General features: G+C 42.0%; 3 protein-coding genes and 1 non-coding gene across 4 annotated transcripts; 1 reads left to right on the plus strand and 3 right to left on the minus strand.

The window, feature by feature from the left end:
* The first annotated feature begins 220 nt into the window (after window positions 1–220).
* On the plus strand, window positions 221–4,512 carry rfc5 (replication factor C (activator 1) 5). Its single transcript, XM_047341370.1, has 11 exons — window positions 221–422; window positions 1,019–1,083; window positions 1,443–1,579; window positions 1,665–1,744; window positions 1,835–1,908; window positions 2,169–2,328; window positions 2,666–2,747; window positions 2,862–2,991; window positions 3,311–3,388; window positions 3,575–3,629; window positions 3,722–4,512. Exons 1-11 carry the CDS (start codon window positions 376–378, stop codon window positions 3,819–3,821), a joined length of 1,008 nt encoding a protein of 335 aa, XP_047197326.1. The 5' UTR covers window positions 221–375; the 3' UTR covers window positions 3,822–4,512.
* Window positions 4,473–12,293, minus strand: wsb2 (WD repeat and SOCS box containing 2). Its single transcript, XM_047341369.1, has 9 exons — window positions 11,998–12,293; window positions 11,635–11,803; window positions 10,472–10,674; window positions 10,254–10,385; window positions 8,037–8,137; window positions 6,660–6,856; window positions 6,446–6,535; window positions 6,241–6,357; window positions 4,473–5,103 (listed from the first exon to the last, which is right to left on the minus strand). Exons 1-9 carry the CDS (start codon window positions 12,035–12,037, stop codon window positions 4,890–4,892), a joined length of 1,263 nt encoding a protein of 420 aa, XP_047197325.1. The 5' UTR covers window positions 12,038–12,293; the 3' UTR covers window positions 4,473–4,889.
* trnar-acg lies at window positions 9,050–9,122 on the minus strand. The gene has a single exon. It is a non-coding gene; the product is annotated as a tRNA-Arg (tRNA).
* A 607-nt stretch (window positions 12,294–12,900) lies between the features above and the next one.
* Window positions 12,901–21,816, minus strand: vsig10 (V-set and immunoglobulin domain containing 10). The gene is made up of 9 exons (XM_047341368.1): window positions 21,287–21,816; window positions 20,891–21,202; window positions 19,861–20,166; window positions 17,627–17,923; window positions 15,884–16,168; window positions 15,472–15,585; window positions 15,274–15,286; window positions 14,289–14,434; window positions 12,901–14,191 (listed from the first exon to the last, which is right to left on the minus strand). The coding sequence occupies exons 1-9, from the start codon at window positions 21,336–21,338 to the stop codon at window positions 14,091–14,093; spliced, it is 1,626 nt and encodes a 541-aa protein (XP_047197324.1). The 5' UTR covers window positions 21,339–21,816; the 3' UTR covers window positions 12,901–14,090.
* Window positions 21,817–25,465: the final 3,649 nt, after the last annotated feature.

The raw sequence follows: 25,465 nt of genomic DNA on the forward strand, positions 1-25,465 counted from the left end.
ACTTTCAGCTGCATTTCTTGTATAAAAGGTGCTAAACAAATTAAAAGTGTATCATTATTATTGTTGCTGTTATTATTATTAACTTTATTAATATTATATAGATTAGGATTGTTTCAGAAGTGTTTTTACCCAGTGAGACAAAACTATTAAAATATTTACAGTTTTCATTTTGGACATTTTGACGTTTTCTTTAACGTGTTCACACAGTCCCCGCCCACCGCAGCGGACGGAGCGATCCCATTGGCTGTACGGCGTGACGCGTGACGCACGGTTTGTTGTGCAGCGCGCGAAACACAGCAGCGGAAACAAGAGGCTGAAAGAGTAAAAGCACAAATCAAACCAACGTGGATCTGAGTTCTACAGAGAACTGGACTCATGGCGGAAACCAGTAAAGACCCGAGACGGTCCACGAACCTTCCCTGGTGAGTGCACAGCTGTTCACAGCCGGTTAGCATCAGCTAGCTAACCTGTAGCCTGTGTGTGTGTGGGGGGGTGAGTTAGCAGGAAGCAGCGTGTCGATCTGTGTACCGAGAAGTAAACAAAACTGTTTTAAAGTTTTTAACTGGGAAACGTCAGATTCTCCTCGTGTTTGTGTGGATGAATAAAACTGATCCGCGGCCAGTCTGTAGCATTGTGATGGCTAATAAGTGCAGCTAGCATCGCTGCTGTGCTGCTGCAGCTGCTGTGAGTTTTAAACGTGTACATTTTAGTTGATTGTATTTGTGTGTGGTGCAAACACGTGTGTGCCGAATTGTAGAGTGACACCAAAACAACGTGAAGTCGTGAGTGTTTCTAAAGTTTATCGCTTATACATCGAAAAACCTCAATACGATGTTATAAAGTGGAGAAATTTAAATGAGGTCCGTTCTGACGTGATACTTGTCAGAGTTTGACGTTGCTAATCCGTTATATTTAAACCTGTATAAAGTACTGAGCTCGTAGTAAATACTGCAAGAGTCATTTAGCAAGAGCAAGTATTTGTAATATATGTGTATTAACGATGTGTTTCTGCTTCCAGGGTCGAAAAGTACAGACCTCAGAAACTTGATGATCTGATCTCACACAAAGATATTCTGACCACCAGTAAGTGTGTGGACCCCTCATTAAATATGTTAACCTCATTAAGTGAAGAATAACATGGTTTATGAGTCAAAATCTAACTTATGTTTGTTTTTAGTTTAGTCACATTTAATGTGTAAAGAACCCAAATTGTACTTTAATATAACTTGAGAAGTTATTACATGTTTGTTTGACTAAACTTATAAACTTTAATATGGATAACTTCTGTCCGTCATGTCTTTTTAATTTGACATTATAAAATAATAACAAAGGCCACAGATTTCATACTTGTCCTCATGTTTTAAATCAGTAGTATGATTTAAAAGAACCATGTCTTCTACGTACTGTTATTCTTTTTAAACCCCTGTTCATCATCTCCACAGTCCAGAGGTTCATCAGCGAGGAGAAGCTCCCCCACCTCCTGTTCTATGGTCCCCCTGGAACCGGCAAGACCTCCACCATCCTGGCCTGTGCCCGGCAGCTGTACAAGGACAAAGAGTTCAACTCCATGGTGTTGGAGGTACGTCCGTGTTTTTTATTCACTCTGGTGCGACGGCTTCTAGTGGCTCCCTGATCTGATGTTTATCTCTGGTTTTGTTTTGTAGTTAAATGCATCGGATGACCGAGGAATCGATGTTGTACGAGGACCCGTCCTGAGCTTTGCCAGCACACGCACCATCTTCAAGTAAGACTGGAGTTTCTCTCTATCTGCAACCCATAACCACAAGAGGAGGTATTCAAACTGCCGTTGTGTCCGTCCCCCCTTGTCCCCCAGGAAGGGCTTCAAGTTGGTGATACTGGACGAGGCCGATGCCATGACCCAGGATGCCCAGAATGCATTGCGACGAGGTGAGCCATCTGTTCGGCCGAGCGTCGCCCACTGTGAGCCACACGGCTCAATGAGCAGCCGGACAATTTGGCTGCTGGTGAATCACAGGCTCGTTCCACCCTGATAATCATTTATAAAATCCCTGTGTGAAGATCTGCGGATTTAGTTCAAACTGGAACTTTAACTTGTGGAACAAAGACTCTGTTCATGGCCAGTTTGCAGCTTTAGCTTCTTTCTGACTTGTTCTTTCTCTTCTCTTCCCTCTCTCTCTCTCTCTCAGTGATTGAGAAGTTCACAGAAAACACTCGCTTCTGTCTCATCTGCAACTACCTGTCCAAGATCATCCCGGCTCTGCAGTCTCGCTGCACCAGGTTTCGCTTCGGCCCGCTGTCCCCAGACCAGATGATTCCCCGACTGGACTATGTGGTCCAGCAGGAGAGGTGTGTGTGTTGTGTTGTGTTGTGTTGTGTTGTGTTGTGTTGTGTTGTGTTGTGTAGTGTAGTAGAAACGTGTTTTTCTTTTTACCATCTGCAAACTAGTGAGTCACACAAAGTGGCCTGAATTTAGATTATGTAGATCAGTAATAGCAGATTGAAATTATGTGTGTATTAGTTTATGGTATTTATACAAAGATTTCACAATTAGCGATACATTACAGTGCATATATATGTTTAAATATCAGCAAATATAAAACAAATATGTTTGAAATATCTACAAATATAAACATTACAGTACTTATTCAATGCTGATTCAAAGATTGCTTCTTCTCTGTGTCAGTATTGACATCACTCCAGATGGAATGAAAGCCATCGTGACTTTATCATCCGGTGATATGAGGAGATCTCTCAACATCCTGCAGGTACGACATCGTGATCATTCTGCCTTTTTAAAACATCTGCTAAACAAAACCTTCCATGTTAGTTGAAGACATCAGTGTTTGGGGGGGTTAACCAGCGTGACTCTGTGGTTCCAGAGCACCAGCATGGCGTATGGGAAGGTCACAGAGGACACAGTGTACACCTGCACAGGTCACCCCCTCCGCTCAGACATCGCCAACATCCTCGACTGGTCCCTCAACAAGGACTTCACCGCATCATACAAACGTATCCTTGTCTTCCAGGCTCATGCACTCAGCAGAACAATAATCAGTCTGTGACATGCAACCCAGGGTTTTTAGTCTCATTCTGTACAATTCAGAAAAGACCAAACATCCTAAAGAAGCTGTTTATTCAGTGAATTTCTTTCTTGCAACTGATTAAACTGACTGACAGCGTCATAGAGTTGAAGCTTTTAGATCAGTTTGACACTCAAATGGAAGAAAAGTGCAGAAAGAAATAGATTCAAACGCAGTAACTTCTCAAACTGAATTAAAAAGACCGTATAAACAGTTCATCTTGAAAGTCTTTAACGTCGTCCTCTCAGAAATCCTGCAGCTGAAGACTTTGAAGGGTTTGGCTCTGCAAGACATCCTCACTGAGGTTCACCTGCTCGTACACAGAGGTGAGGCCGCAGCTAACGGACACGTCTTCACACGAATATTCAATCATTACTCAAATGGAAATGAAGATTTTTGGCTTAAAATAAGACTTTTATGTGTTTGTGTTTCTTCTGTTATTCAAAGAAACCCTAAAAACATAAACCGTGTTGTACAAATTCATTCGTTTATTCTTTATTCCCCATTTTAAGTGGACTTTCCTCCCGATATCCGGATCGGTCTGCTCATCAAGTTGGCCGACATAGAGTAAGTGAGATGTAAACGAACATGAACTGGAATCAAAGTCTTGCCACCACGTCAGATTATCCTTGTTCCTGATCCTGTTGTCGTCTCCTCAGACACAGACTCGCCTCAGGGACCGATGAGAAGATCCAGCTGAGCTCCATGGTGGCAGCTTTCCAGGCAGTGAGGGACCTGGTGGTCAGCGAAGCCTCGTAGATCCAGTAACCGTCTCCTGACCGTAAACCAGAGTCACGTGAAGAGGAAGAAATAGTCAATGATTCATGAGTGGCCACAGTTACTCCTGTTTGTACCACAGTGAAAAGCCACTGGACCACACTGCTACATCCAGAACTCGGCGATAGGGAAACCTTTAAAGAGATGTTGGTCTTTTGTTTCCTTCTTTACTATCCTGATGCCTTTTTAAATGTTACTAAAACCTTTTAGACAGTTTGAACAAATTCCTGCAAGGTTCTTTCTGGAAGGATGTAGAGCGTCTTCTCAATTGGTTGGAAAGAAGCGAGCAACCTTTTCTCAGCTCTTCAATCTGCCACCTCTGGTCAAAACGGTGTGAAATCACCACTTTGTTTGTTTTTGGGAGGAACCAGATGTCTCCACGTGTCCACTGCTCAGCACTTCTCCACAGACTGAGCGTACGGCAGACGTCAGAAGACCCAGACGTTAGCAGCTACAGTATCTGAGTCACTCCCATCTGCAAGTGAACTGAGTTCAAATGGAAAACAGTTCATCTTGTCCCCGAGGCACTAACACTGATCCCTTCTGTGGGCACCTAGTTAAAATATGGACTCTTCATTATCAGTGTCCGATAAATTAACCGTCTGTCTGTAAAAATAAAAGCTCTGAGACATGTAAATGTTTAAGTCTGTTTAATAAAATTATTTCCTATATATTCCAGTTTCTATTTTTTACATTAACAACAAACAGGTGCAGGTACAGTCGCAGGTCGTGTGTTGTTCCCTTATGATAAACACAGGAATTAGAAATTAGATATGTACACAATAAATTAACAGTATAAAAGTGTGATATTCAAGTCATATATAAGCATGTGAACATTGAGTTAATACATTGTTTTACAGTAGTAGTGCAATAAATTAAATCCTTTAGTGCAGTAAATGTTGCATCTAAACCCGATGACGTTAAGAGCTGCTTCCTGCGCCGAGCTGTGGAAGCATCTTTTAATCAATCAGCAAACAAAGGCATGTTATTAGTGGTCAGTGTATAATAATCACTTAGTTGCATTGTTCGGTTATTTTTAAATGTTCGTGTTCAGCCTGTCCACTCCTCTTCCTCTGAGGAGCTTCGGGTCCTGAGGCGCTCGGGGATGTTCCTGTACGTGAGGTACTGCAGGATCCTCTTGGGGAGGGGCAGCGGCTCCAGCTGGTGCGTGGACACCGAATGGCGCAGGATGGATCGGCACAGGTGGCGCAGGCTGGGCACCATCCTGGGCGCCTTCCAGAACCTCACGTGGCCGTCTCTGGTTCTGCCGGAGGGGGGGGGACGTACACAGTTAGTGTGAGCAAACATGAGAACGTGCAGGTTCGGAATGTAATTGTTTTCACGTGAGATGTTGTACACGAGTTGTTGTTTTAGTAAAAGCCCTGAAAGCAACATTTGAAGAAATTTATGTTTGTTCATAACCAAGATTACGCAAAAACAACTGAATGTGTTAACTGGGTGGAAGGATGTGGGATCAGTCAGGGATGAACCCATTATGTTTGGTATCAGGGGGCAGATCCAGGATTTTTTAAACTATAAGATAGGAAGTTTTTCAACATTTTCCTTAATGTCTCACAGAATAATTCATGTTTCTTTATGAAGAACTCAGACATGTTTAGGGGATTGTTATTTATGAATGTGTTCAGATCCAAGTAAATAAATCTGGATCTAGAGAATTTAAATGGGGTTTCATGTGGGGACGAGTTCTGCTGAGTGACATCCTGCTGTTTCAGTGAACTTCTGTGGGGATTGTATTTGTGTTTATGGATATTTGTCCTTTCAAGTTTCCCTTCCATCAAAAGACTCAGGCGGTAACAAGTAACTTAGCCTGAGGCCTAGTAACCACCACACAGTACCTGCAGAGAGAGCAGGTACCATTAGGTTTAAAGGATTGTTCTTCTAAACAGTTGCTCTGTCGTTCATTCTTTTTAAATTGAGAGAGTAGCAGCAGCATTTTGTAGTGTTGCATTGTGGGTTACACATGTGCTATTAATGTTATTAGGCAAGCAACTGTTTTTAAGTTTGTCTGTAATGAGTCTTTCAGGAATAATCGGTTTTTAAAGGGTTTGGTTTGCTCAGTTTAAGCAGCAGGAGTTTCTGAAGTTCCTGCTGAAACATGTTCTGATGCCACAGATGAAATTACTTCGTGTGAAAAATGTGTTCCCACCACACACACACTTCTAAAAGAAGGAATGTGATGAAGTTGAAGGCTGAGAAAAGAAGTTTGTTTTTCATTTGGAGGGATGGCACAGAAGTGGAATCTGCCGCAGGAGTAATTGTGATTATTTTCCATCTACTGCTGCGATTCACACTGTTCACAACCACTGTCCTGTCAGAGGAGAAGCTAAGAAGCTCTTAGCGTCTTCATGGGGTCAGAAGTTTGTGAGGTTGATTTATTTACCCTGTGGCGACCACGCCCCCTTGTGGATGGTAGTCGCAGCAGAGTCCGTTCGAGTCTCTGTCTAGTTTGGTCTGCATCACCATCCCTTTGTTTCCCGGCTCCCAGATCAGAAGAGCTCTGCAAACACACACACACACACGTGTCTGAAATCAGTTTCTGCAAAGTGCGAGAGACGTTCACACGCCGACGTGATAAACCCGCTCACCTGCAGTCGGTCACGATGGACAAGTGCAAACCGTTGGGAGAGAATTGTATTGCTGAGATCTGGTTTTGCCCGTAATCACCAAAGTAGTCACTGTGGAGGAAAGAAAGTTTTTTTTAGGGACGATGACAATAAAAACCTTGTGCTCAGGGAACCTTCATGTTCATGGCTTGAATGTAAACTGTTGGGAAAAGAGGAGACTAGAGTGTAAACTCACACCAGAGTGGCCAGTTTCTCTGCGGTGTACGGGTCCCAGAGGTCGATCCACCAGCTGGAGCCGCTGAAGGCCGCCGTGGCGAGCAGCGCCCCGTCAGGAGAGAAGTCACAGGAAGACATGAGGTACAAGGTCTTCCTGGTGCCTCCGGTCAGGTTTCTGATGAACGTGTACGAGCGTAAACTCCACAGACAAACCATCTGATGAGGGGGGGGGGGCAAGGAGCAGCGGTTACTTTGCTGTGAGGATCATTACCTTCTCATTTAAAGGGATTTCATCAAGGCTCAAAGTTTCCTGGCCTACAAACATGAAGCAGCTGCACTGATAAACAATCTATTGATTTGATTTACAGATTTACAACAACACAGCAACACAGTTTAAAGTGACTGTGATCTTAAAGTCTGGTTCTGCTCAGTGAAACGTCGTCTGTTTCTCTTTCTCGTGACAACTTGTCAGAGTCGAGGTCTGGAAAAGCTTCCTGCTGCTTTAAATGTCTCAGAATGAAAATGAAACGGCTCATGTTTCTGTCTGTCTCACAGAAACTCAACACACGAGGATGAAGAGAAGCAGATCGCTGCATCATCGAGCGAGAGATTTATATCACAAATCAAATGTCTGAAAAGCTTCATGTAACTTAGTCAGGACGTTCAGTTACATCAGTGCTTGATGAAACAACACATAACTAAATGTTGGAGCCGAAAAAATCTGCCACAATTATTCGCTATCAAAGGAAACGTTTCCCCTCATGATCACATAAAACAGGCTCGTGATCAGAAGCTGAAATTCACCGTGAGGATTCACACAAGTAAAAGATGAGAGAGGAAAAGAGAAGAGGAGTTAAAAAACAACTCACTCTGCCTTTAGTTCACATTTTTACACGAGCATACGGCACAGAATCTGTTTTTCAAGTTTTTAACAAGTTAATGAACTAAAAATCTTTCTGTCTGAAGAATCCCAAAGTCCTGAGCTGCCTGCACAAGGCCGACTAACTAATAACAACGTAATCTATTACTCAAAGACCACACCTCAAACCAAAGGATCAAACTACACAGGCCATTGACACTTGATGCAGGATGTTTTCTCCTTTTACACAAACTATTTAAAATGGAAAATGTGATTAAATTCATAGATTTGACACAAAACTGCAGGTAAAAATATTTCTGAAATTGACACAGAACAAAGATTTTAAAAAAAAAAGAGGATTGAAGACATTTTGAAGAATTGTAGCTTGCAACTCTTATACTCTATATTAAAAATGTATAAAAATCCCAGCATGCACCAAACAAATAAATACAATCATGTCTCTTATCGCTGCTTCGGATGCACGTGTGTCTCTGTTTACTCTGCAGGTTTTTAAAACTTCTCCATAAAGTCACTCACCCGGTCGAACCTCCCGACGGAGGCGATCATGCTGCAGTCTGGAGACACGCAGCAGCAGCTGATCCAGTCTTTGTGGCCCGACAGCACCTGCACCTTCTTACCTGCAACACACAGCACATTCGGTGTTTAAACACTTCAACGGGAACATTTGTTTGCTTTCACCTCTTTATTCAAACAGAGGGTTTTTTACTTCGGCTGCACCGAGTGGTGATTAAACACAGACAAGGTGATGAACACACAGAGAGAAACACGGTTTACAAACTCTCCTGTTTGCTCGTAGTCGACTGTTTATCATAAACAGAGTCACTGCAGATATATCCACAGCTTTCAGTCCATACAATACAGTCTGCATTTTATTCAATTTATCAAAAATTATTTACGTTTATTGTTTTATTATTGATTTGGTGAAGAACATTATTATTATACATTTACTAATTATTAATTCAAACTAAGGGACATGATCTGATCTGGATGAACAGACACAATTATTTCCTGAGGTTTTATTCATGTGTTGAACATTGATTTCGGGTCTTGTTATCATACATGTCAGTGTCATATTTTAAATCTTTACTTAGTTGTAATATGTGTTTAGATAACGAGGTTAATCAAACATTTCTGGTAGAACTGGAGGAAATGTTTGGTGAAGTGTTGCTGTTGTAGGTTTTGGATCCTGAAGGACTGAAAAACTGCTTGTTTAACAAATAAAATTCTCTTAATTCTTGTAAAATTATGATTATTTCCCCCCAAAATGTCAGATATTATTTATTTTGTTTTATTGTTTGAAACTGCAGTGACTTAAATTTGGTGGATGAGCAGCAGAATGAAGCCTCATTGTTTTTAGTTTTTTAAAAGATGACACACTGCAGCTTCCGGGTGAAGATCAAAAGAGAAAAAGAAAAAAGATCAAAGCAGAAGCTGACGTGAAAAGTAATATTATAATTATTTTCTACATCAATGTCTAAGTAACAAATAAAGAAAAGTAAAGTCTGAGGCAAAGACAAAAAAAAAAAGTTCGAGCCAGCCAGGAGTCGAACCTAGAATCTTCTGATCCGTAGTCAGACGCGTTATCCATTGCGCCACTGGCCCGAGGACGTATCACCATGGTGACCAGACACTCCTTAAAGCGCGCTCCGGAATCTGACACCTTATTAGTCGTCGCTATAAAACCACACGTGTACAACGTGCCGCTAATTTAATTCTACATAGTGACGATGACTTTAAGAAAGTAAAGATCGACCTAATCTTAACTCATCCGATTTCTTTGTAGAAGTTGAAACTCAAGTCTTTCGAATGGCCGATTTTTTACAAATGTCTTTGAACTCACCATCAAGGAGTGTTTTTCACAACAAAAACAACAAAAAATAAAAAATTTCTAAAATGTGAAGTTTCAAAGCTTTTCAGCAGATTATTGGACTTTAACGAAACACTGGGCTGCAGCAGTGACTGGAAATAAATATAGAAACACGATAAGTTTGAGGAAATGGTCGACTCGGGAATGGAAAGAATGAAGTCAATGAGCTAAACGTGCAAATGTGCAAAGTCAAATGAAAACAACACACGGTATGAAAACAGACGATATCTTTCTGGATGTGTAATAGATAAACAGAATCCGCCTGGAATGTAAACAACAGATATTCCCTTTAACTACATGTGAAATAGTGGAGTTTTTAAATTGTTTGTGAACACCACTCGAACAATAAGCATTTTTTCACAACAGCTTAACGACGATACTTTGACAAAAAAGGTTTAAAAAAGTGATAAAATGTGCACAAGTGGGACGTTAAGAAGCTTTTGAGCTGTTTATTGTATCTTAAATAAACAGTGGAAATCAATATAACACCATGATAAGTTTAGGGAAATGGTCGACACGGGAATGGAAAGAATTATCAGTTAATTTAGTCTCTTAGATAAAATGAAAATTAAACAAAATTATGCACCGTAGAAACAGACGATATCTCAGGATGTAAAATAAATAAAACAGAATCCGCCTGAAATGTAAACAACAGCTATTCCCTTTAACTACACAAGAAAGAGTTGTGTTTGCGTTGTGAAACAGTGGAGTCGTATCAGCACGGATTGTTTGTGAACACCACTTGAATTTGATGTTATCACAGACTTCCTCTGGAAAAAGACATGAGTCTCTCTGGGACTTTGTCTCTGAAGAAGCGGTGTGTCTGGACTTGTCATCACTCGTTACTCAGCACGAACTGCACGTACCTTTCTGAGCCAGGTCCCAAATCCTCAAGGTTTTGTCTCGGGAGGACGACACGAGCGTGAGCGTCCCGTTCTGAGGGAACACCAGGTCCCTCACAACTCCTTCATGGCCGTGGAGGTCAAACACAGCATCGCCTGAAAGGAGAACGTATCAGAGGAAGTCATTTACAACCTGAGCACAGCACAGACCACATCCCCACCAGCAGAACCGAAGTCTTCACCTGTTAAGACATTCCAGATCTTGATGACCCCGTTCTCCAGGCCCGTGGCCAGGAGCAGGCTGTTGTTCCCTTTAGACGAGGTGTTCACCGGCCGTGCAGCGGCGCCGGATCTCGGGGGTCTGGGTCCGAAGGCGAGGCCCCACACCGGGGGACCACAGCTGAAGCTCTTGTCTCCTCGGTCGGTTTCTCCTCTCTGATCGTCTCTGTGAGAGAGAAGAACATTAAACATGCAGATACTATAAATAATTGAATGATCCGGCCTTAATGTGTTGTAGATGTAACAACTAGGAAAGTCTGAATAAAACCTGTTTGATATGAGTCACTGAATGTTGCCTCCTTCATTATTATCATGCACTGGTATGTAAACACGAAGGGAGGTGATCACACTGACAAATGATATCATATGACTGCGTATTGAGAAATGTTCAGGAGCCATTAAAACCAGACTTTAAATACACAATGTGATAAACGATATATGAGGATACATGAGACACTGAAAGTCAGAATTCAGTCAAGAAATTGGAAGAAAACTCTTTTTTCTACTTCTTTACTCAAGTTTCTGTTGCACTTTTATATGAATTCTTTCCAAAAGTCGCTATTGAGCGATGACATTTTGCTCCAGGTTCATAAAACCAATTTCTTAATCTCTTTTAATGTCACAATCAAGTTAAACAGAACAGCTGCATGTGATGTTAGTATCACAGGAACAAGAGGACGACTTAATAAGTATTTGGTTAATCAAGTAAATAATTAATAAATGTTTGTTGTGGTGTTGGTTGATTGATCAGTTAATCGAGAAGAAGAAAACTGGCAAATCTTTTAATACTTAATCTGGGATTTTATTAATTTTCCAAGTAAAACATATGAAAACAATTAGACCAGAAATGGTAGATTTGATTATATTCTCAGCTAAAACAATATTCACTTTACTTTTATCTCGATTATTATTCTTATTTATTCATGTACTTTATTCTGTATTGGTTTTCTGTTGAACTCTCATCAATAAAATTATTATTATAACATTTTCCTTGTTGTATCATTTCATACACATGATAAATAAAAGGCAGATTCATTGATTATTTCCTCTGTGGCTCCTCCAGATTATCAGGATCACGGACACCTGAACGCACCGTGTGGATTTAAGTACCGCCGGTTAAACCTACTCGGAGTCGAGGGGCCAGGCGACCACCCACACGATGCCGTGACCCATGGACCAGGCGAACCAGGCTCCGTCCGGGGAGAAGTCCACGCTCCAGGTCTCGCACCCGGCCCGGCCCAGCAGGGACGGGGGCCGCCGGGTCTTGAGCTCCAGGAGGAGAGCCGGGTCCGAGGCTGCAGGAGGGACGGAGAAGCAAGAGTGAGGTGACCCGGGCTGACAGGTCCATCCCTCCCCGACACCGACAACCCGTCGGTCCCCCCCCCCGGGGCCAGCAGCGCCCCTCCGGCGGGTGAACGCTCCCCCCGCGCCCCGCTGCCTGGTTACGGAGGGTCGCGATGACAACACCATTATTCATTAATCCACTTACGTGTCCCGAGCGGCTCCGCGTTGTTTTCCGTGGAGCACATCGTTTTTTTTGTTTGGTGCTCCTTTCCTCACATTCTCCGCGGTGTCGCCCGCGTCCTGAATCCGTCCTCCGGGTAAACTGGACCCCCGGTGTCCATGCAAACGAAGCCCGGGGCACGGTGCGTGTTGTCCCGGTTGGAGCTGGGTGCTGAGTCCCGCTGAGCTGCTGTGATGTCCGCGGCGTCTGAGCGCTCGATGTTCCGCTGGTTTCCCGGACGCCTCCGTCACTTTCCACCATTGGACTGTTTCACAACGTGATCCCGTGTTGTGTCATTACGTAACTTCGCTGATCCCAGACCACTCCCCCCCCCCGCTTTATTTTATTATAGGAATCCATCTGGTTCCTCTGATAAACAACAGACAAGTGTCAGCATGTGAATCACAGAGGGAAAGTGTCTTAAATCTATATTTTTAATTATTTATCACAATATATCTCAACTTTCTGGCTATAAAAACCAATATTAAGTGTAAAAACATGTGAATCAGAGGGAAAATGTCTTAAATATATGTTTCTATTATATTTCAACTTTCTGACTGTGACAACCAATAGAAAAAAGGGTTTAAAATGTGTGAACCCGTGAGAATAATGTGTTAAATTAATCATTTATATTATTTATGACATTATATCTTAAGAGTTCTGTCGACCGAACCAACAACAAACATGTTCTCAGACTGAGATTAAATATTTAACAGCTGTCGAACCAGGAACAAAAGACAGTGCATATTAAAAACAGCAAAACCTACAAGAGGCCAAAACAGTCGCCTTATGAAACCACTTTTAAATAAATTACAATTTACTTGATGAAGTAAATGACGGAAGTAAAGTAAGATACAAAAAAGTAGTAAAGAAATCAGAGGATTCATGTCTCCATGGAAATCTTTTATTTAACGTGTGGAACGTCATTTTAAGAAGCTGAAATAAACTTGAGATTCTCTTGATTTCTCATGTTGCACAAGATAAGGGACAAACTGCCTCGGCCACATTGTTGGAGACGAGCCCAGTGGAGAGATGCATTCCAGACATTGAGAGTCAAAGTTAAATATTATGTGTGCGATACAGGGAGGAGACGTACGTGAATCTATGAATAAGAAGGAAGTTATGTTATTGTGGTTGATTTGAAAATCGACCTTCAACCTTTGGACAAATAAAGGTTTTAAGTCTTAAACTGCTCGTACATGTGGGTAAAAAAAGAAGAAGACATTTGTTCAATCACACAACAATCATACTTTTGATTAAACAACTTAATTTACTACATTGATCTTAGTATCAGAGCAACATGTTCAAAACGCTGTACAAAAACACAACCACAGAAATAAAACGCACAAATATTAAAAACCCTGTTGTTGACGCTCACAGTTCAACCAGAATTATTGACACAGTCAAAAAGGTGTAAGTGACAAAGGTGTGTATTTACAAGTGTGTGGTCAGACAACAGGTTTTTACAAATGTGGGGGAGGTGAGGGACAACGTGGCTGGTGTCAAAGGAACGGAAATGAATATAACAAAAATCTATTGTCTATTCTTAATAGAGGGTGACACCAACCAACAATCCTCGTGTGTCTATACATGAGTCTGTGTGTGCAAAAGTGTAAAAGGTACCCTGACTTTACTAATGTCCAAACCTCCCCCCCCCACAAACCTCACAGATCGTTGCAATAGAAAACAGCAAAAAGCAAAACAGCACGAGTGGCAGCTGATCTGAGACCGAGTCAAAAAGAGACACTGAGGGACGGGCTCCCTTTATTCTGGAGCCCGGGGCTGTGATAGGCTGATGGGGAATTGGGGGAGAACCAATGAGCTGAACCAATGCAGAAGCTCAATCTACACAGGTGGCAGCCATCATCATCATCATCATCCTCATCAGCACCTGGGAGAGAGAGACAGGCCCTTTGACCCTTTGACCCTTTGACCCTGACCTCGCTGCACGTTACACTATTTACAATATAACAAATTAAAAGAAATATTTTTTTACAAATGTCTTCCACCAGAGTTATTCACATTCTCAGTTCATTGTTTTTAGCTTTAAAAAAAAAGAAACATTGATCTAAAAACGCCTAAAATATATAAGTGACACGATCCACCAGCTGTTCTGTCTGTTCAGTGTCCTCCTGCTGCTGAGAGCTGGTGTCACCAGGGTCCACGTCCTCGTGGTCGCCTGCGAAACAACGACAAGACAACACATCACCAAACATGTTTGCACATCTTTTACAAACTTTTACAAAATCTAACAAACTGGCGAGATGAGGCCTTACCCGATGGGATCTGGTGAATCTGGGCGAGCGTCATGTGGCTGCCGTTGGTTAACGGAGGCAGCCGGGGGACGGCGTCCTGAAAGATCTGCTCGTCGTCGTCTGAGTCCACCAGACTCAGCACTTCTCTTCGGTCGTCCTCCGTTTGCCTGGAGAGCAGAAACTTTATTATGCACCTGGAGGTCAGGAGCTGGGTCGTATACTAATAAATACCTAAGACTCGTTTACATGCAGCAGCAGCGTGTTGAGAAACGTAGCTAACAAAAGCCGCAAAGAAGAATACTGCTAACTGCCAAATATCGATGTAAACAACAAAAATCTGTTTATTTACGAAATAATACTGCACATAGCTACCTTTAGGTTTATTCAAAGGTGTCAGTATGTATAATAACTGACTGTTAATATAATTAAATCTTGTTCAACAAAATTTGTATTTGTGAGGTTTGGGATCTGTCTTTTCCAAAACTGACTTCTTTCATGCTAACTCATATTAAAAATGTTATATGGACATAAACCATAAATCAGTTTACAAGTGAAGGAGCCAATAACACGTGGACTGTGTCCCTCGTGTTTTAAAGGGACAGTTTGACACTTTCTTGCAGAGTTAAGACGTGAAGACAAAACTCTCATGTTCATTCATGAGCTGGGTTTAGTTTGGACGGAGTCAGATGAGCAGTTTCTCCCTGTTTCCAGTCTTTATGCTAAGATAGCATCTGGTGTATCTTCGTATTTACCATACAAACATAAGACTGGTATCAATCTTCTCATCTCATCAAAAACATCGCATTATGGTCTATGAGTGGCAGGCAGTCATTTCTATCTCTGCTTCTTTTCCGATGGATTCATACAAGTGAGATTAACACGAGAGGAGAGAAGCTCTGGTAGAATACTGCAGAATGTAAGAGCTGGTTTTCATCCCTTTGATTTGATGGATTGAATTAAATTACACATGCAGATCATATAAAACAAGTAAATGTGACAAACTCACCCAAAATCACCTCCTGAAACAGAAATGTGAAGAGTTAGTGGATTTGTTCTGATTCACACGTCAGTTCTCAGGTGCAACATTACAGCTGCAGTGTGTTATTACACTGAAGGATCACACTCTAGGTTAAGTGGGGCAGTAAACACGTTGCATGCATTTGTGACTTTTCGTGCATTGGCAGCAGAGGCCACAGTAAGTTACCCAGGCAAATATGGTGTCGGCAGGAGTACAGCGATTTAGCCACGATGACGGCCAGTCCCACGACCAGTGCGGCGATGAAGACGCCGATGATGGCTCCTGTGAAAGCGGAGGGGGCTGTCGAGACAAAGCAGAAGAGCGGCAGAGGATTAGGAAGCAGCGAAGAGGGAGGCGCGGCCGGTTTATCAGCATTCCAAAGGTGGAGTCGACACCTGCACTGACGGGCTTTTTGTTTTCTACCTCTGGGCCCACGATCACATGTGGAAAGAACTGAATGTTCAATTCGATGTGTCATCATCTCCTCTGACGTAAAACGTTTTCATTCAGTTACACAAGGTATCTCACAAAGAAATGCAGTGATGTTGATTATTGCACACGTGACCGTCCCGAGTCGTTCCTCTGATCCCACACTCACGTCTCACGGTGAGGCCGACCTCCAGCTCCCTGACGCTGAGCGGGTTCTCGCTGCGGCAGAAGAACACGCCCTCGTCGTCTTTGGTGAGGTTGTGTATGGTCAGCTTGAAGACGGGGCCCTCCTCAGTCAGGACGTACTTTGATCCGGGCACGATGGCGTCCTGCTGGAGCCCCTTCCTCCACGTGGTGTTCGCCGGGGGGATGGAGGCGTCCTCAGTGCAGCTTAAAGTGATGCTGGTTCCCTCCAGGGCCGTGACCAGAGGCTCGCCTTTAGGGTACGGAGGCTCTGGGGGAGAAGTGGAAATCAAACCCCCGATCATATGGCACAGGATTTTACATTTTTCTTTTAAAAGAATTGATACCACTCTGGTGTCTATTGTAAATGTGAAGCTAAAGCTAGGAACCTGTTCGCCCAACATACAGGAAAGGAGACACCACAGCTAGAAAACAGTTAGTGTGCAGGAAATGTTACAACTAGGAAACCACCAGCTCGCCCTCAAGCTCGTTCTTTGAATTCTTGGCAAGGGAGCAAATAAGGGTATTTCTCAAAATATCAAACCCTTTAAATTAAAGTAAAAATAATACATAAATACATAAACTCAGAGATATAAAAGCTTTCATGAGCAGTACATTGTTTTGAAAAGGTTGTGTCAAATGTAAGGAAACCTTTTGTAGGGCGGGTAGATTCTGGATCTCAAAGCTTTGCAAACATCAAATACAGCTGATAAGCTAAAGCAAACGCAGAGGTTAAACTATCACACACTCTTACGCCATCTCAGTGTGTTGTGCAAACCTGTCCTGTGATGACCCCCCCCCCACTACTGAGTGACTCACTGACTCACCGACACCGTCCATGTGGCCACGGTGTTTGTGGGAATGCATAACTCAAACTAATCCAAACAAACTTAATTATGAGAACTAAACAAGAAGCTTATAAACTATAGAGTTTACAGAGTAATCAGAGCGGTGACATGGCTGCAAGACTCAGACAAAGACACGTGATGCACTAGTGAGAGTTTACGACAGGCGGGGCTTTCCACCTGCAGGGGAGGAGCAGCATCTGATCAGTGACTAAAGGATGCATCACACACAATGTTCTCTTCCTTCAATTAAAAACACTTTCCCAATCCTCTACTGGTATCTAGTTTCCTTCCATTCAGTTAACTAGAGAACAAACTGGGTGGACTTATCACAGGGTAGTGGCCAAACCATTTATAACATCTGGACTGTAATGGGTTCATCTGCTGAGGCTTTGAGAAATCCATCTCTAAAACCTAAAGATAATTAGCAGAACTTTATCCTACAGGTCATGAAGTTAGGTTTTCTTCAAGGAGAAATGTTAATTGGTGCAATTATAGTTCAGATGGTTTTGTTTATGGGATCAGCAGCAATGAAAACAACACAACTGAGCTGTTTTCACTAGTTTCTGCCAAACACAGAGTCCACATGAATTATCCAGAGTACTACACTAGATCTTTAGTTGTTTTCTAATGTCGTTTTTTAATGCTGGAAATGCTGGAGACGAAAATGTCAGAGCCTCAGCAGATAAACGTATGTTAGCGCCAATGTTAAAATTGACCTGCTTGGCTCGATAACATACGAAAGCTTCCCTGTTCCCCTTTGAATTGAAGAACACCGAGAGTCAGTGTGGCTCAGTGACCTCTAAGGTGGAAAGAACATGAAAGATTCAGCAGCTGCACATCTCAGGATCACTGCGAGGCTCATTTCACCACAACAAACTTACTGAGGGTGAGCGAACACGACTTCTCCTTCCCTGAAGCGAGCGAGTTCTTGGCCATGCACCTCAGAGTCTGCCCCTCCGACAGCAGCGAGCGGTTCAAACTCAGTGACAGACTGTCCCTCAGATCCGTCACGAAAACGTGTCCTTTCCAGTGGGCGCCCTGGTTGCCCTGGTCGCCCTGGTCTTCTACCCAGCGCAGCGTCGGGGTGGGATACGCTCCAAACCAGGTGCAGTTGAAAAGGGCGTGGGAGGCGTCCGCCGCTGGCGCCCACATGCACTCAGGGTGTCTGTCCGGGGCATCTGGTCGAGGAGAAAGAGTCAGAACTGGGCAAAAAGTACAGACATTTACACTTCCAGTTTATTTAGGGCCACTGTCAAGAATGAGCCGACCAGCAGACAGAACTCTTTTCAGAAAGGACTCAACTATCTGTATTTGAGGATTCAACATTTTGCTGCTGGCTCCTAAAACAACTTTCCTGAAGAAAATGCTTTAACCATTTTTTTTTTTTAACATTTAGCAGTGAACACAAGATAAAGAACAAAACAGGAAGACCAGGATAAAGTCATTAGTTTACTTTTTGTACTAAAACATAAAAACAGGAAGACTACTATTAAATTGGGTTTCCTGAAAGTGATAAATTCTTTTCCTTCCTTTATTTTCCCCTTTGTCTGTTTCCCAGTCTGAGGGTCCGGAGAGAGAAGTTAATAGTTTACACTTTGAAGCGTTTAGGAAATATTGTTCATAGAGTTCCCGAGTTAGATTCGCTTTTAACTTTAGGGAAGTCTCTAAAATACAAAAAGAGGAAACATCACTAGTTAAGTTAAGTGTCTCTGGCATTGAATTTCCCACTTGAACCAAATAAAGGCTTTTATTGATTTTAATAACAAACCTCTCTTCCTCTTTTGATTCTCACGATATGCTTTATTTCCTACATGTGTATACACCGACCCTGTAGACACTTGAGTTAATGAATTGTTGCATATGAAGATCTCAACACAACAAAAGCTTCATTCTGTCCATTATTATGAATCCTAATTTCTGTGCTTTAATTGACAAGACCAGGAACAAGCTGATGAATCCATCAATAAGTAATAATCCTTTCATTTGAGTGTTTATCATGTGCTGGTAATAACCTTTTAATTCCAAACGATGTATTTTGGGGGATTTCTTTCTGTGAGTAATTACAGGAAATCGGAAAAAACACAGAAAATGCAGCGTGAGCTTGAAATTCAGGAAGTCCCTTCAAAGACTGCAAAAAAACCTGCACCATGACCCATCAGCTGCCGCACAGATTAATTTGTTGTAACTTCAGAGTGAACTGATATTGATTTCTCTTCGTGTCCTCAGTGTAATATTTCAGTCGAGGTTCTGAATCAGTGGACGAGTGCGACGCCTCACATTCAGTTTATCAGGCTTCACGCTCCTGACTCTGTTCCTGCCACTGGGAATATTTCCAGATGTGTATTTTTTCCCTCCAGAAGTTACAAGTTAGAGTGTGTATTACAGTTCCACTTATTCACTGTGCACTCATTTATTATTAAGTTGAAAGTTAGACCAGTTTAGTTTTTGTGATGGGTTAAGATTGGGTTAAAAATATCTACATTTTAAAGGTCATGGTCGTTGTTCTTGGATTTTAACATGTTTGCTTTCTTCTCTGTGACATTATCTTTGTTTTTATTTAGGCGCAATATCAGCATTAGTACTAATTTAGGTTTAATTCAAACCCGTAAGATTAAGGACAGCTTCTGTTTCTGGCTTTTCTGTTCTTTTTAAATGAAAAATAACTGTATCGCTGTGATTGGTCTGTTGACTTGTTTACTTTTCTACCAATATTTCTTTGTTTATCATTATAACACTTCTAATTATTTCATTAAATAAATAACATTTATTTATTTGTATCAAGTAAACACTAATTAACCCTGGCAATGAATAATTAGTCCAATCTTGGGTTTATTTTTCTTTTGTGTGGTCATGTTTTCCCCAGTTAAAATCATAAATTAGTTTACACCCAGTTGTGTTAAGACATTGAATAGTGATAAACTAAAGAGTGTTCTGTCAAATTAAATAAAATTCTTTAACTCAGGAATTAAGAAAGTTTAATTTTGGTCTTATATTTGTGTTTGTATTGTATTTACACATTTGAAACACAATATTGCTGCATAATAAAATAAATAGATGTAAGTAACCTGTGTGTTGATCAGACCTCCAGTCTGACCAGTGTGTTCCTGGTACTCACAGTAAACCAGCAGCTGATGGCTCTTCTGAACTGTCTGATCGGACACGTTGTTGTGGGCCCTGCAGCTGTAAAGCCCCTGACTGCTGGGCTGAATGTTTTCTATCGTGTAGCTCAGCCACGATCCAGAGCCGGAGGCCAGCGACTCGTTGCTGGACCAGGCTCCTGTGAAGGCCAGGGTCAGGTGCTGCGACGGGAAGGAGGAGCCGGAGCAGTTGAAGGAGACGCTGGAGCCCCGATAGACGATGAGTGTCCCGTTGGACAGAGCGGTGGCCGGCCCGATGGACATGGACACGTTCTCTGGACCACCTTAAAGAAATGTGCAGTGCATTACAACCACTATGACTTTAATACTGATCATCATCGATATCTATAACCAACTGGAAGAGGTTTCTAGCAGCTGGCAGTATAACAATATAATACACAGCAATGAGCAAAAACCTATTTGGCTAATTTATGCAGGATTGTAAATTTGGTCATGTGATAACAAAACCTTGGATTAAGTTTGATTTTCCTGATACGCGTTGGTGTATTTTACTGCTTCAGGCCCATTGAAATAAAGGTCAAATAAATATACATAAAATACTCACTACTAGCACGTAAAAACATAGGCCTATAAATATGTAATAACAATGAAAGGCTCAGTACTTATATATACAGAATGAATACTAGCGATGATTTAGCTCATTGACAAACAAGTGCTGACTATGTGAAATACTTGAAAAAAGGTTTTTGATAAGTTTGAAGAGAAATTGAAAATTTGTGAAACTCGTGACTGCGTCCGTTTTTTTAGCCTAATTCAATATCTCACTTTGAATCTATATCCAAAAGTGGGCCTTCTATAATTCAATGGATGACTATTTACTGCCATTTACTGCTATTAACCGCCAACATTTCAAAGTAACCCGACCCAACCCTGCCTGTCTCCATGTGCCTGTATGACCTGTCTGTTACGTTGAAGAACCGGTTTGTGTCTTCCAGACAGGAGAGGAAGGAGGTTGCATCACAAGTGGACACATGGCGGTTGACTCACTGGTGACTAGAAGCCGGTAACGTGAGTAGAAGCTGTTGCTCGGCTCAGGAAAGGGGTGCGAGGAGCAGCTGCACAGGTAGATGCCCTCATCTCCGGGTGTCACCCCCTGGATCAGCAGTTTGTGGCCGGGCAGGACCCTGATGCGGTCCTCGCCGGGAGAAGGGACCGGTGAAGTCCCGCCATCTCCATTGACTTTCCTCCACATGGTTGTCACCATTGTCATATTACTGACGGGGTGACACGAAGGTAAGGTGATGTCCGAGCCCGGTGCGGCGGTCAGGACCGTGTCGTTGGAGCCGATCCCTGAAACTGCTGCTTTAATAAAAGAAGAGGACGAAGAAGCTGAGTGGAGAAACTTGGATTTTCACTCTCACCTGGTTGTGATGTCAAACTCACCTGTGGCAGATAAACACAGGAGGAGAAGCACTAATGTCCCCACCGTCTCCATGATGTCTCCTGCACCTCCACCTGTCTGAATGTCTCCTGCACCTGTCTGCCTGCTTCACCTGTCTCCTCCACCTTCACCTGTTTGACTGCCTCCTGCACCTGCACCTCCACCTCCACCTGTCTGTCTCCTCCACCTCTACCTCTCTGACTGTCCACCTGTCTCCCCGACCTGTCTTTTCCTCCACCTGTCTGTCTCCTCCACCTCCACCTGTCTGTCTGTCCCTGACACACCGTCACCTCGGTCTCTAACCACCATCTGATGGAGTCACTTTGTTTACCTCAAGGCGCTAATCCGGAAACTCCTGCACGGGATAAGCCACACCCACACCTCACCTTCTTAAAGGTACAGTAACACCACTTACTCACCAATACTCATCTTCTTCTTCTTCTTCTTCTTGTTAGAGCCAGATGTGGAGTTCAGTACGGTGGCCGAGAGAGCTCAACACATGCCAATAAACAATGTGAAAATTAAGAAAACATCTTCATTGATTTGACGACATGAAAATGACAACGGAAATGTTTCCGGGGGACACACAAAACAGTGATGAACCTGCTGTAGTTCAATGCTTTAAGAAGTTATTAAAGTCTGCTACTCGTCAGTGGTGATGACTGAATTGTTTGTTGAGAATTAAATGGACTTTTATTCTGCAAACCAAGAACGGTATTTCGTTACTGATCGAAAAACCCAGCATACAAGTGAAAGTGCAGCACCTCAACCTGGTTACTCCAGGGTTAGCATCCTCAGTTCAGCTACTTCAACACTTATTATTATCATATTTAGTAGTAGTATTCTGACAATATACAAGCTCAAATTAGATTTCTAAGCAGATATTACATTGTTGTAACCAATAGACTGTATATAAAGATGGACGACATGTTGGAACAGTGTAGTGTAGATCACAGCAGGCAAATATAAACAATAAACCATTTGTTTTTAACCTACTTTAATTGTTCAGTCTGGATTTGTTTTACGACTGAATGTGATATGCAAAATGAACCTCTGCCATAAAGGAGATAAAGGGAATCATTCATGTACAACAACTGCCTGATGTACAACACACGACACTGCTGAATATCTCACACCCACTCCAACCCCACACACATAGCTGGGAGGACACACACAAACAAAACAGGCTCAACAAATATTCCTACATTTATAAATTCAGCTCATAATCCTCACGATGCTCTGTTACTGAAGTCTCCTCCTCCTCAGTGGTGATGGAACCTCACACAGCGTTGAACTACAGCAGGTTCATCACTTTTTTAGGTCCCCTGGAAACATTAACGTTGTCGTTTTCATAATTTTTTCTGTATTTGCACGTGTTGGGACTTTTTGTAGAAGTTGTTTACTTAATTTGCTCGTGGTTTTTCTATGTGTTTTCTCTAGTTGCGGTGCGATGACCTCTCTCGGCCTCGGTACCAAACAAATGTGGGTCTTTATTTTGTTTTTGTCAAACATGTGGAGCTCTCTGCAAGGTGTCATCCAGATGTGAACCGGAAGTGGCCCAAGTGCTAAATGCTGACTGTGGCCAAAATAGTGCAAAACAGATCTGGGCCACCTTTGGCTGAAATGTGGCTTACTTGTGGCCCAGATTTGGCAAACAGGAGCGGGTCATCATTCTACCTGGGATATGGGCCAAAACCGTTTAAGATATTCTGGACTCGTGGTTGAACTTGAGTGCACCCCCTCCTCCAGTTGCTGTATCTTGTGTCGGTCCCTGAACGCATCACTCTGGTTCTTCCCATAGACTGTATATATAATGGACGTGGGGTCCGTGACGTCACCCGTTGGTTTCTGAAGAGTGAAAATTAGGCTAGTAGTAGGCGTTCACCCGGCGCCATCTTGCCGGTGCTGACTCCTCCTAGTTCCTGGCTAACCAATAAATGGGCAAAGCCACGCCCGCAGAGCGCAACGTTACCTGGTTAGCTCAGGCTAAGGAGCTAGGCTACATGCTAACCGCGGCTGCTAACCGGCTAGCGCTGCGGTGTTGCTGCTTCAGGATGGTCGCGATGTTTACAACGAACTCACGAGAGGTAAGTAACCTTGAAACTACACAACAACAACAACCTATTGCTTTATCTATTATCATAATCATTTGCTTACATGCCTCAAGTGGTTTTTAATATGTAATTGTTATAAAAGGTACCGTTTATTTAACAAGTGTAATGAACAGATTGAAGCAAATTAACTACACTACTACAGTCGTGTTTGGTTGTGACTTGATTTTAATAAGTTAATATGAATACGCTACATGTGTAAGTTGCATGTGATAGTAACTATATGTTTCACAAATGTTCTGATACAGGCTGGTATAACCACCATTACTATTGCCACCTTGTTTATTTAGCCTGTTATGGAATTTACAGTGAATTAGACAGTTTAGATATGATTATAATCTCCACACACCACTGTTGGTTCTCATATTTATTATATAATTATGTTTTCACACTGAGAGAAGTGGAGAGACTTGATGTGGACTGTTATCAACAGCTCTGTGAGAGATTATCACCTTGAATATTACAGATGAGGTAGAAAGACATTTTATCTATTTGTACAATGTTTTATTTCTTTCAGTACATTACATTTCATTTAGCTGATGCTTTTATCCAAAGCGACTTACAATATGTGCATTTAACCATGAGGTACAAACCCAGAGCCCAGTACATCGGTTCTGTCTGAAATCTGTGGAGCTTCCACCTGCTGAACACAGAATAAACTGTAAGAACCAGTCTTTGCTGGAACATACACAACATAAAACATCCTTTTATAGTGAGTTTCTTCTTTTCATTAGATGAAGCACTGCAGCACCTGATGTCCTCAGCCTCCACTGTGGCAGCAGCAACATGGTGGAGATCGGCAGCTTCAGGCTGGTCAACATGAGGACGACCTGCACCAGCTTCATCTGCACAACACTTCATGTTTTCCTCCCTTAACTAAAGATGGCCTGCAACTGTTTAGAGTTGGCAGTCATTGCTAAGTGTCATGGATAATAGAGTTAATTTCTATATTCATTATGGTTGGTTAAAAAAATGAACACTTATCAGAACAATGTTTATCTTTTACTTTCTGATTTGATACACTTTAGATAAAAACCCAGTGTTTTATTTTTCTTCTTTGCCATAAGAGACAGAACACAGTCATGTATCAGTATGGCATTATTGTAGAGGAAGTGTTACTTATGAACAAAGTTTGTATCCTTATTTTCTGTGGATATTCAACTATGTATTTGAATATGGTTTTGGATTAAACAGTGCACTACCAAGACAATGAATGTACAGTATGGAGTTCTTCCACATTAATAGTATTGCATTTATAATTTAATGCATTATGTATTATGTGCAATACTTTGCTTTGATTGTTTGTAAGTTATGAAAACAGGTCTGTACCTGGAGTCAGTGTTGAAGTGATGACTCAGTGTTCAGTCTGGTTGGATTCCAGTTGTGTCTCATGTTGGACAGGTGTAGGCTGTCTGATTCACCTAGAGGAACATTCAACACAAATACACAGATACATGAAGTCATACATGTGCCAGGTTAACTCCTTAACAGACTTACATGGTAAAAATAAAAGTTTATTACTTCAAAGTTCATCAGATCAAAATCATTTCAGCTTAGGAAATAGGTGGTGGACATCAGCCTCAGGTTCTCTATGTGACTGTCTATTCTAGTAAAGTTACACTTCCTATAATTTATTTATGTGACAAAAAATACATTATTCTGCATGTCCACTTATTGAACACAATAATTCAGTAAAGTCTGCCTAAGATTAACGATGTAAAAACTGAATGCAGGCGACAGGTTTGTTTTCACTAACACGTTACAACACATCAACACCAACACTCTGAATAAAGAGCTTTAGGAGACGTAACGCTACTTTAAACAGCTGCTCTTAAAATGCAGATGCGACTTTAAATACTCACGTTTCAGTTGATCACAGTAAATCTGTTTCTGCAGAATAATAATCTGTGTAACGTAGTCAAGTCAAATGGGTTGGCGAGTGAAACAACTTTACATAACATTAGATATCTTACGTGGTGGAGCTTATTCTCCAAACACACAGTCTCCTGTCTCGGTTCATGTCGGTTCAATAAGTCCCGTACGGTCCCGTTAGCACCGCCATTACTGCTG

The sequence above is a fragment of the Hippoglossus stenolepis genome, chromosome 9 (assembly GCF_022539355.2).
Source record: "Hippoglossus stenolepis isolate QCI-W04-F060 chromosome 9, HSTE1.2, whole genome shotgun sequence".
Lineage (NCBI taxonomy): Eukaryota > Metazoa > Chordata > Actinopteri > Pleuronectiformes > Pleuronectidae > Hippoglossus > Hippoglossus stenolepis.

What these genes read in the sequence shown, in the direction of transcription:
- wsb2 (XM_047341369.1), bottom strand. Translation starts at nt 12,037, where the DNA reads ATGTGCTCCACGGAAAACAACGCGGAGCCGCTCGGGACAC. An exon ending in TTGGGACCTGGCTCAGAAAG is followed by an intron (nt 8,138 to 10,253) that starts GTACGTGCAGTT and finishes TGTGTGTTGCAG; the next exon opens with GTAAGAAGGTGCAGGTGCTG. An exon ending in GAGAAACTGGCCACTCTGGT is followed by an intron (nt 6,536 to 6,659) that starts GTGAGTTTACAC and finishes TTTCCTCCACAG; the next exon opens with TGACTACTTTGGTGATTACG.
- vsig10 (XM_047341368.1), bottom strand. Translation starts at nt 21,338, where the DNA reads ATGGAGACGGTGGGGACATTAGTGCTTCTCCTCCTGTGTTTATCTGCC. An exon ending in TTACCGGCTTCTAGTCACCA is followed by an intron (nt 20,167 to 20,890) that starts GTGAGTCAACCG and finishes CATTTCTTTAAG; the next exon opens with GTGGTCCAGAGAACGTGTCC. An exon ending in GGTCGGCCTCACCGTGAGAC is followed by an intron (nt 15,586 to 15,883) that starts GTGAGTGTGGGA and finishes TTGTCTCGACAG; the next exon opens with CCCCCTCCGCTTTCACAGGA.
- rfc5 (XM_047341370.1), top strand. Translation starts at nt 376, where the DNA reads ATGGCGGAAACCAGTAAAGACCCGAGACGGTCCACGAACCTTCCCTG. An exon ending in TCAACTCCATGGTGTTGGAG is followed by an intron (nt 1,580 to 1,664) that starts GTACGTCCGTGT and finishes TTTGTTTTGTAG; the next exon opens with TTAAATGCATCGGATGACCG. An exon ending in TATGTGGTCCAGCAGGAGAG is followed by an intron (nt 2,329 to 2,665) that starts GTGTGTGTGTTG and finishes TCTCTGTGTCAG; the next exon opens with TATTGACATCACTCCAGATG.